Here is an 11,870-nt window from a genome sequence, read left to right on the forward strand (position 1 = left end):
GGGTTGTGATGTAACCACTTTTTTTACCAGTAAAACTTTGACGTACCCTCTCTGTATGGGAACTGATGCTTCCCATAATAAAAGAAGTGAAATGCTTATGGCAACGAACAATCTGCCTTTATTTAGTTGCATAGATGGTACATACCTCCATGAATTTAGAGCAATTAAGGTAGAGATGGAGAACAGATAAAAATAACTATTCAACAAATACATCCAAAGTGGTACTACAGTGTCAAAAAATGGGCTAGAAAGGGTCTTAACGTGCCTGAAAAGAATTTAAAATGGCTGCAGTCTTCCCAGTTTTACACAATTTTTGGCAAATTCAATAAAGTCCAATGACTTTCGCTTAAGACACAAATCATTAGCCGGGCATTTTTAGTGAATTTCAATCAATGAGCAAAGTATCCAAGACAATATTAAGCAAACGGTAAGACCTTCAGAGGTGGTGGTCCAGATTGCTATACACACCAGTACCTCTAATACCCAGTAGCATGTCATCTTGCATTGATACATGCCTGCATTCGTCGTTGCATACTATCCACAAGTTCATCAAGGCACTATTGGTCCAGATTGTTCCACTCCTTGAAGGTGATTCAGCGTAGATCCCTCAGAGTGGTTTGTGAATCACGTTGTCAGTAAACGGACATTTTCAATCTATCCCAGGCGTGTTTGATACGGGTCATATCTGAAGAACATGTTGGCCACTCTAGTCAAGCGATGTCGTTATCCTGAAGGAAGTCATTCACAGGATGTGCACAATCGGGGCACGAATTGTTGTCCATGAAAACGAATGCCTCGCCAATATGCTGCTGATATGGTTGCACTATCAGTCAGAGGATGGCATTCACGTATCATGCAGCCATTAAGGTGCCTTCCATGACCACCAGCGGTGTATGTCAGCCCCACATAATGCCACCCCAAAACGTCAGGGAACCTCCACCCTGCTGCACTCACTGGACATTGTGCCTAAGGCGTCCAGCCTGCCGAGTTGCCTCCAAACACGTCTCCGACGATTGTCTGGTTGAAGGCAAATGCGACACTCATTGGTTAAGAGAATGTGATGCCAATTCTGAGTGGTCTATTCGGCGTGTTGTTGAGCTCATCTGTACTGCACTGCATGATGTTGTGGTTGCAAAGATGGACCTCCCATGGATGTTGAGAGTGAAGTTGTGCGTCATGCAGCCTATTGCGCACAGTTTGAGTCATAACACAATGTCCTGTGGCTCTACGAAAAGCATTATTCAGCATGGTGGCATTGCTGTCAGGGTTCTTCAGAGCCACAATCTGTAGGTAGTGGTCATCCAATGCATTAGTAGCCCTTTGGCGGCCTGAGCAAGGCACGTCATAGACAGTTCCTGTCTCACTGTATCTCCTCTGTCCGAACAACATTGCTTTGGTTCACTCAGAGACCCCTGGACAATTCCCTTATTGAGAGTCCTTCCTGGCACAAAGTAACAATGCGGACGCGATCGAACTGCGGTATTGACCGTCTAGGTATGGTTGAACTACAGACAGTACGAGCAGTATACCTCCTTCCTGGTGGAATGACTGGAACTGATTGGCTGTCATACTCCCTCCATCTAGTAGGTGCTGCTTATTCATGGTTGTTTACATCTTTGGGCGGGTTTAGTGACATCTCTGCACAGTCAAAGGGACATGTCTGTGATACAGTATCCACAGTCAACATCTATCTTCAGGAGTTCTGGGAACCGGGGTGATGCAAAACTTCTTTTGATATGTGTGAATGTTGTGAAGTATATAAACAAACTATCAGAACTTGACAGATCTATAGAATTCGTTTTATATAAGGAGCACACCCTGCTTTAGCTGCGAAAAAGAAGGTAACCAGGGGGGAAAATGCTCCTATTGGAGCACAGAAAAGGCAAATATGTTCCTTTTTAAAAGTCTTGGACAGAAAAGTGGGGAATCAGCTGCCTCAGTCCTTATTCTGCCTTTCTTGCCATAAATTTTGCAATGCGATCATGTTAGCACTTTCTTGTGCTGAAAGAGAGAAGCAGAGAGACAGTGCCGGTGGGTGAGAGAAAATACCAAGAGAGAGAGATGAAGGGATAGTAGCAGTGAGAGCTAAAGAGAGAGGAGACCATGGAAATGAAAAATATGAATGAGTGGAGACCATATGTAGGTGGGGGAGGTATGTTCTGCATCATCCCAGATTGGCAAACTTAAACACACAGGTATGATGGAGGGTGTGTTTTTGACCAAAATTTTAAACACTTTGGTGTATAGGAAAAGTAAGTTGGAAACTCTAGAATTTTTAAGTTGCTGAGATGTGGTAGAGACGGGGGCAATGGGAAAGAAAGACAAAAGGACAGTGTGAGAGGGGAGACAATGGCAGTGGGATATACTATAAATCAATGGATACAAAGGAGACAGTGGTAAAGAGACACATGTAGACAGTGGCAGTGAGAGGGAGATGCTGAGTATGAAAGCATAACTACAATGAGAGACTAGTGTGTTCTGTATTAAGAACGTGAATATATCTGCATGTCAAAAATTTTGGTGAAGGTGGAATGAGGATGGAGGCAGCTGGTTCCTCACTTTTCTGTCAGAGCCTTCTACAGAGGAACATATTTGCCTGTTTCATACTCCAACAGGAGTATTTTTTGTGCTAAGCTTAATACGTACAGTTCTTAAATGAATTATTTATGTAAATGCCGTTGTTGACTTGTCTAGTATCTGGAACAGTAATCTCTACATTTAATAAAATTGTAACCTACTAATGTCTGTACATAGGAGATATTTAAGAAAACTTAATATGAGGGATCTTCACAATAGGAAAGGGAGCCAAGACAATTATTTTTAAGAATTTTTGTCTGTTTGCGTGTATGTATGTATATTTTTTCATGTATCACACAAAAACTACTGCACGAAATCGGATGTGGTTTTCACAGTTGTATTGTTGGAGGTTTTAACTTAACATCTTGTATGTTCCATCTTGATATGGCACCTAGAAGCCAATTTATCTTTACATACAGTCATGAGTTGTCCATGAAAATGAGTAAAATTGGCAAAAAAAATTTTATACGAATCAACTCAGTTTTGTGTAAGAATCATTTCATTATAGGCGAAGAAAAAAATTGGAACAGCAGAAGTTTTATAAAACTAAACTAAATAAATCAGGATATTTTTTTATCATGATGATAATGATGTTAACAGCTAAATCCTATGATCCATAAACATTCTTGAATTCATTCTTGAATAAATCCAACTATTATCATAGATAAGTTTGTCGAGGAGTAGTAATGCCTTCCTCAAAACAATTCATTGGTATTCTGTACTTCGAATATACAAACACATCAGTTGTTAACCGATGTGCCCTTTTGATAGCGTAATCTTCAGTTTTCTTATATCCGTGTTTCTCACCAATAATAAGCTTCAGGATTTTTAAAAATTCATATGGATTCAAGTTGCAGACAAAAGCTAGTTGTAGATAAAAAGGACCAATAGATAAATATGTAGTTGTAATTCGTGACTGTCATGTATTCCACTGTGTAAGAAGTTGAGGATTCTTATGTTGACACTGACATGCATCTATTTCTCAATATTATTTAACAATGTGCCTGTATTTGAAAGATATAGATATTGACGATGATAAGTATTAGAAATGATATACATATAGGGAGCATGTCCATTTCAACTCACTGCTGCAAAAATTGAAACTGAAATTTCAAACCAAAGTTGAAGGCTTTGTTCTTGGCAGACTCCTGCACTCTGTAGGAATATCCAAATTTCATTTAAACCTCTAAAGTGGGTAAAGTGCTAAATTGTTTTTAATGTCTGTTTTCCCATTCCTATTTTTACTCAAATAAAATTACCACTTTATGCCGTTTGTTTGTTGTCATTGTTGTTAAAGCCTGTGAGGTATTATTTTGAGATATCTTAAATATGTTAATCTTTGTGACAATCACTTGAATGTACAGCATTTGTATTTAAGGAAATTCTGTTTCATTTTCACATCCATCCAGTCTGTTATCATTTCCTTCATCACTGTAGTCTTTGTGAATCAATCTAGACAAATTATTTGTTGCTGAATTATGTACATATATAATTAACATTTTTTGTTTGTTTTGCAGTGATTTAAAATTTTTACCTGTTTGTTTTATATATTCTACAACGAATTGCATCCCTTGTTCTGAATTTCTGCTTTTGGTATTTTAGACTGTTCAGAAGCGTGGAGCAGCTGTCATTTCAGCTCGTAAGATGTCCTCTGCAATGTCTGCTGCAAAAGCTGCTGCTGACCACATGCATGACTTGTGGTTTGGCACAGCACCTGGTGAAGTTGTATCCATGGGTGTTATCAGCGATGGATCATATGGAGCACCACCAGATGTTGTTTTCTCGTTTCCTGTTACTATAAAAAACAAACAATGGGAAATTGCTCAGGTATGTATCACAGGTCCAATCTGAAGAACTGTGTTATCATTCTTCTGACTTGACACGAAAAGGGAACAGTAGAAATTAACTGATAAAATAGTGCATACAAAGATTTGTCTATATTTGGCCATTTTGTGTGGTCACACAGCCAAAATTAAAGCCGGCAGGGCAAGGTGATAGCTTGAAGGTGATTATCGTTCTAAGCAGGTCTGGCATAGTGTATACTTCTGAAGAGTAGATTTTCACTCTATATAGCTGTTTTTAATAGATAGTAGAAGATAATTTTATTTACGCTCATAACAGTGACAATTCAGATATTGCAGTTATGTTTACAGTACATAAACTTGTACTTATCAGCCGAGTACATTTTTAGTTGAGAATCAGTATTAAAGAATCAAGTTACACTGTGTGTGTGTGTGTGTGTGTGTGTGTGTGTGTGTGTGTGTGTGTGTGTGTGTGTGCTGTTCTATGGGTAATTTCAGCTTATTAATATTCTGAAGAGAAAACGGTATTACCAATTACTTCCTTGAACAGACAACAGACAGATGTATTTGCTTTTTGTCTAAAATATGAAGATATAATTCGCGTATTCTTTGGGAATGTAATATTACTTTAGAAAACCACCAACAGATAATTAATGTATCAGTGGTGTGCGACGACTATTCAGATAGCAAAAGCAGTGAATATCATGATTTTTAAGTGAACAGCAGTAGATCAAGAGATAGGCTTATCTCAGTAACATTCACAACTGTTAATATTTTAAATTAAAAGAATAAATATTAAAGAGTGAAGTTACAACTAATAATGGTTTAAACTGAAATAATATACAGTGAAATAATTAGACCTAATGGCAACTTATAGTACTATAAGCAAACTTTCATAGAAAATATCTAGTTTCTGGCTTTAAACCCATCCTTGACACTTCAGACCACCTGTGAAGATCAGTGGAATTGAAATTCCAGTCTTTTCTTCTGGGAAGCAAATTCAGAACCACCACCTCAAAGAAATAGTCCTACTTTCTGATTTCTCTTAGAAGGTGAGCTTCAGTTGAAACATTTCCATAATGAGGCAGTATTTCTTCTCTGGTAGAATTTAAAGAGTAGCTTTTGTGCTGAAAACAACTTTTCTACTGCAGATGCACTCACAGGAATTGTATACAGTAATGATATTAACATATTAAGCTGCTGAGAACTCCCATTGAGCATTCAATCAGGGCCCAGTAGTTTTGCAAGCTGACTCTTGGTTTTAGTTCTAACTCTTCAGTACTCACATCCTTTTCACTTTTTAACATTTTGTTTGTTTTGTTTTTTGTTTTGTTTTGGTTACTTAATGAACTAGGAATTTCTTCACTAGGTTTCAACACACCTTCCATAGTTATCAGGACCATTATAACATATACAAATACAATAGGCTAAATAAAGTAATGAATATGAGAAATATTATATTTTATCATGAAAGTAACACTTTCATAGACATCAGACTTATAGTAAGAAAGCATAAAAGAATTTACAATAGCAAACCACAATTAAGAAAACAGAAAATCAAAGTTAGAAATTACAATTCAGTTTTTCCTACCTATTCACTTTCAATTTCTCAACCTTTGCATATGATTGTTTTTGCAGAATGAGTGGAACACACATACTTGGAACACTTGCAACAAACTATAGACACTTTTGTCATTATGTCTTTTTTCTTTTTAGAGTTTTTACTCTTCAAACAGATGTGATGTCTTCCTCTTGAATAAAATTAAACAGATTGAACAGTTGCAGTAATGCTGGGCAGTGTTTTCCCTAGAACACTTTCCATTGCAGAGATGATAGGCTTTTGTAAACCCATGCCCACACTTAAATAAAATATAATGGGTAGATTTCAATAATTTGCAAAAATTATAAAACCATGACAGCACATACTCTAGATATTTTTCTAAAACTACCTAAATTCTTGCTTCTTCACTCCAACAAATATAGTACACAAATAAAACAAATACTGCGGCCAATTTTTGCCACCCCTTAGTGGTGCTAGGGTTAATTAAGTTATCCGTGTCTTTCTTACCAAGCTTGAGCAGTGTAGCTTTGTTTGATAATACACTTTCTTTTCTCAATTATGGCAAAAAATAAAACAGATATAATGGAGGTGATAGAGGTAATAGTTAAAGAATTGAAGAATGTGGATTTACCCTTTGGCTGCTGTGGGCATTTGTACACATCCTGCTCCACCATTCCCCAGGTGCTATGGATATATATAAGCGTGTCAGTTTGGTTTTCCTACAGTGCTATGAACGTCTGCATGCATTCTGAGCTGCCGACCTGTCACTGCTACGCACGAGTTAAAGCTTAGAGTATTTATCATGCAATGTATGTGCCTCATTGCATTCTGTCATGTGCAAGAAGTGTCATTTAGATATCTTTATTAGGTATGAAGATTGTGATAATGTGATTTCTGATGTGCAAGGACAGGAATGGGTGTGTAGCGCACGACCCTCATTTGAATATAAAACCCAATAACTAAAGAGCAAATGAGATATTGTTCTGCTCTGTTTTAAATAAACTTTCGATGTCTTACCTACATTTCATGCACTGTATGAGCTATACACAACCATGCACAAAGTTTACGCAATGTGTTTACACCTCTGCAAAATCTTTATAATCTTTCGTGCAGTGTTTCAGTTAATTTGATGCAGCACACTAACTATGGTGTATAACGAAAAGAAATAGTCCTTTATCAAGCAAACATATCAGACTGTAAGATGTACAGAAAATGAAATTTTTCGACCGAATAGTTCTCTTAACCCACTTCTGAAAATCCTGTGTGAGAGCGCAACAAGCCTTACGGGCACAGATTTTGAAATAGCCTGTTATATCTTGTATTTCCAACTTTAGTGCCCTAAATATAATCGGTGGCTTTCACGGGAATGTGTAGAAACAGAAGATACCAAAATGGATGCTTAAAACACCTTCTTATAAACACACAGGAAACAAAATATAAAGGATGGAAATTTTGAAACCATTACTGAATGGTTGGTTTCCAGTACATAAATTTTACTGAGCAGTAAATTTGTGCAAGAAAACTCCAATTTTAATTCACTATTTTTTGCTGGTGTCTTTTGCACTCACTCAAAAGTCCCAGCTTTTACATTCATAGTTTGACATCCTTCTGCAACCCACACAACCTAATTGGGGAGGTGGGTGTAAGACCATGTCAGCTATGCCTGTCAGGCCAATTGCATACAATGGAGGTTAAAATCTGATAAGTATATCGAAGCAGCGAGCAAGTCCACTTTGACAGAACTGGGCATAGCATGTGCGATCGTCCAGCAGATACAAAATCCAGTAACTTGAGGCTGAAATGAGATACTCTTCTACTCTCAATTTTAACTGAAATTTCAATATGTTAGCTGCATTTCATTCCGTCCAATGTATGAGCTAAAATCAACCATATGCAAAGTTTACGTGGTGCTTTTTTTACCTTTTCAAACTCTTCAACTTTCTGTGCAGTGTTTTACCTAATTTGATGTACTGCTTTAACTATGACATATAACAAAAGAAATTCAATTACTGCAGCCATAGCCAAAGATGCCTCAGCACAGAATGCCGAGCGCACATGTGTAGAAGTGAAAGAGTTAATATCACAGCTTGCAATTTGGCACTGTTTGTAGAGAAACACACTTAGTTAACAACTTTGACTAAAACTGAAATCCAAGGTCAATAAATATTATTAGATGCATTTATAATTGTGAAAAGTAGGTTTCCATAAATTTGCAGAGCTAGATACTTATTTTATTTTGAGGAGACTGGTAATAAATATACCATCTTCTCTTCCCTCTGTTGTCATTACTATAGCTTTACACTGTTTGCTGAAATGAAATAGTGACTTTCCACATTCAGAAGAAGCCATAGAAATCATTGAAAGTTGAGTAGTTGGCTCATATTCATTTGATCATTTGGGATACGTTTATACGTAGAAGTATTTTCTCAAGTTAAGCCTATTATGCATTTGGTATTTCTGGTCTGTATATAATTTAGTGAATAAAATTGCATTGTATGTTTGCTGCGCAAAATTAACTTCCAAATTTTATTGATTTTTTTTTTAATGCAGTACATTCATTTCTTTTAATAACGAAATGGGAAAAAATTAATCATTTATCATTTTATCAGAGTGGTTACATTTTCTTTAAAACAGTTTACTAATGTGTGACAAAATTATATACAAGAAAAAGTCTTCACACGTGCTCTCCTACATACTCTACCATTGTTTGTATTTCATTTCTGCGACTGTCACGAGATTGCACTGGACCGTGAAACAGTGCTGTTGGTTACTATGAATCTCCCACTTTAATACTTGCTTGAACACATTAATGCTAGATGAAGTATAAGAAAGTTACTTTCCCAATCTTTCATTCTCACTCCCACTTACTATACTTATAAACTATACTAAGAAAATGATAGTGCTACTCACCATAAAGATGACACCTCAAGTTGCAGACAGGCACAATGAAAAGACTGCTACACGTTAGAGCTTTCAGCCAAAGCTTTTCTCAGCAAAGAAAATGTGCACACATTCATATAACCACTACCACCACCAGCTCCAACTGGAATGTGACTTGTCAAGTGAATAGCAATCTGTAGTGGTTGGGATAAGGGAGAGGGATAGCAGAGTACAGATAGGGGAAGAGAAGAGCATTGTCTGTCAGGCCATTCCGGGCCTAGGTATTAGGTGGGGGCCTGGGGGGGGGGGGATGGAGAAGATATTGTTGATACTCCAACATGGAGTTTCCATTACGCCATAAACTATTTGAGTACTCTCTCTATAACTTCAAACTGTATGTATGCATATTTTGTTGATACTAGTTTTTCAAAAGATTTGGTGAATGTATCAAAAGAAATTGCGGTTTTGTTTAGATTGTGGCTTGTCGTTTTTAAACAAACTGTCAAGAAGAGATGAAAGAACAGTGAATCACACTTCAGCAGTAACTGAGTGCTGCTAATGCTACCAAATGACTTAAAAGATCATTATTCCCTAGCAGGTGACAGATTCCCAAGATAACATCTTTATTTATTCGATTTTCATTCTGATCAGATTTGGACCATTTATAGAGTGAATTTTGTGTGTGTGTGTGTGTGTGTGTGTTCTGAACACATTACTTTGTACATTGTAACCAAACTCTTACCATCAGATTCAAGGGAAAACTTAATAAATCAAGGCAGTGAGTTAAAACACACCTGAGATTTTGAGCAAAAAACTTCAGACACTTCATATTTATAATTCTATTTAGGGAATCATGTGACAGAACGTTATATTTCAGTATCTCACACCTGAATGTAGAATAAGATTGAGATGAGATGCTAGGATTTGTCACCTTTATTAATAGATAGAATTTTCACTTCAAAAAACATTTAGGATTCAGAATTCTGTTTGATAAGAAACTGCTGTAAACCATTCCCATCTGTTGTTTCAGGCAACAAAGAAAGTAACTTTTTATAGAGAAGTGCTGTTTATTCAAAGAATGAAATACTTTTAGAAAATGTGTTGCCTTTGTGTTCAGTTCTAATGTAGAAAGTCGCATATCTAAGATTAAAATCAATGGCACTTTAAGATAAATTGCAGTTTTAAAAATAACATTTGAAAATGAAGCAATAAATGACTGGATGCCTGGATATGAGATGTTACTGTTGTAGTTTTGACTGTCAGATTGTCATCTAAGGAGGCACAAAACAGTTCTGTAGATATATTTATTTATTGTGCAATTTACCTTAATGTAAGAGTTGTAGTCCATAAAAATGCAAATTTAAATGTTTGTATTTATGATACAGGGACTGCCACTGGATGATTTTGGTAAAGAAAAATTGGCGATTACTGGCAAGGAGCTACTGGAGGAACGCACTGAAGCACTTGCTGTATGTGAATCTTGCAATCTGTAGGGAATTGCAGGACGAATTAGTAATGAGGGAAGCGCAGTGAGGTCTCTGGATCAGTGAGTCAGACCACTAGTAAAAGGATTACATTGCTTTTCATTATATTTAGTGCCAAAGATAGTGAAAGGAATATGTAAGTTATTGCATTTTCTTGTTTCTCATTCCCAGCTTATTGGCTCATGGAAGAGTAAACTAAGGTAGTGTTACATCAGTGATACTATACTCGCAGCTTTTAATAGGATTGACACTGCTTTATCAGTATATATTTGCAGTTCAGTGGGCATTCCAGTGCTGAAAAACTTGCTTATATGGTTACTTTTTATGTGCATCGATAATACAATTCACATTGCTTTTTCTTTTATACTCCAATTTTTTTTGCCTTTTAATTATTGCTGTGCGAATCAGTGTAGCTTAACACCCCACCCTCTGTTTTGATGGATGAAAATGTAATGTTGTTTTATAAATGTCAGAGGAAAAATAACCACCTGTTATGTTACAGATTAGAAACTATTTTTATGTATATAAAACAGGGTGCAATTTGGATGAGATTTTACAAAGGTTCCTAGGTTCTTCACTAGATTAAGAAGCTGTTATATAACTGAAGATTGTGATACTCGTTTTGACAATTCTCACCCACTGCCAGAGGCTGTGTGTTTCCCTTCTGTGTTATTCTTGTGTTAATGTACTCACTGACAGCCTCACATCACACCTTTCCAGGGTCCATTGTGCAAGCTAGTTATGAACTGTAGCTAGTGAGATACACCTAGGTAATATGAATACTCAGGTAGAATCAGTTCCATATTTTTGTTTTAAAATGATGTTAAACATTGGAAAGAAAATGTTTGTTTAAAATCTTGTTAAAGTTTATATGTATATAAATTTGTTATTTCACTTTGGGAATAAATTTGTTAATGCAGTTGATCTTTGTTTCACCTTGTTTCATTCACTTACATCCAATGTAAAAGTGTCAACAATGTAGGAAAAGACAGATTGCAAAGAAGACTTGTCAAGTTGCAGTCAGGCACAATTAAGAAACTCATAGTTTTGGCCACAACACACACACACAACCTCATGGATACACAACTGCCAACTCCAGCATCTTGGGGCCAGCATTCAACATCACACTTCGGGTGCAAGCAGCAATCTGGAGTGGATGAGGAAGGGGAAGCGATAGTAGTGTACAGGTGGGAAGAGAGACGAACATTGTCTGGAGGAGTGTGCAGGGACTAGATTGCCAACAGGTGTAGTGTCAGGAGGTTGTGGGGCAGGAAAATGGAAAAAAAGATCAAAAAGGGAGAGGACCAAGGAAAGACGGGCAGATGCATTGGCAGAGGGCTGCAAATAAACGGGTGGGCTATGAGAACGGGGACAGAGGGGATGGAAACTGTTGAGTGGAGGGTGTAAGGATAGTAGTTACCGTAGGTCGAGGCTGGGATAATTACGGGAGCAGAGAATTTTTTATAAGGATAACTCCCATTTGTGCAGTTCAAAAAAGCTGGTGGTGAAGGGAAGGATCCAGTTCACTCGGATAATGAAGCGGACATTGAAATCAAGTGTGTTATC

General features: G+C 37.0%; 1 protein-coding gene across 1 annotated transcript in view; it reads left to right on the top strand.

The window, feature by feature from the left end:
- LOC126194923 (malate dehydrogenase, cytoplasmic) overlaps window positions 1–11,228 on the top strand; it is a 33,168-nt gene extending 21,940 nt beyond the window's left edge. Inside the window, exons 4-5 of the mRNA XM_049933302.1 lie at window positions 4,180–4,404; window positions 10,206–11,228. Coding sequence (XP_049789259.1) covers window positions 4,180–4,404; window positions 10,206–10,313 — 333 coding nt within the window. The 3' untranslated portion in view covers window positions 10,314–11,228. The remainder of the gene's footprint in view (window positions 1–4,179; window positions 4,405–10,205) is intronic.
- The last annotated feature ends 642 nt before the right edge of the window (window positions 11,229–11,870 follow it).

This window comes from Schistocerca nitens, chromosome 7 (genome assembly GCF_023898315.1).
Source record: "Schistocerca nitens isolate TAMUIC-IGC-003100 chromosome 7, iqSchNite1.1, whole genome shotgun sequence".
In the NCBI taxonomy this organism is placed as follows: domain Eukaryota; kingdom Metazoa; phylum Arthropoda; class Insecta; order Orthoptera; family Acrididae; genus Schistocerca; species Schistocerca nitens.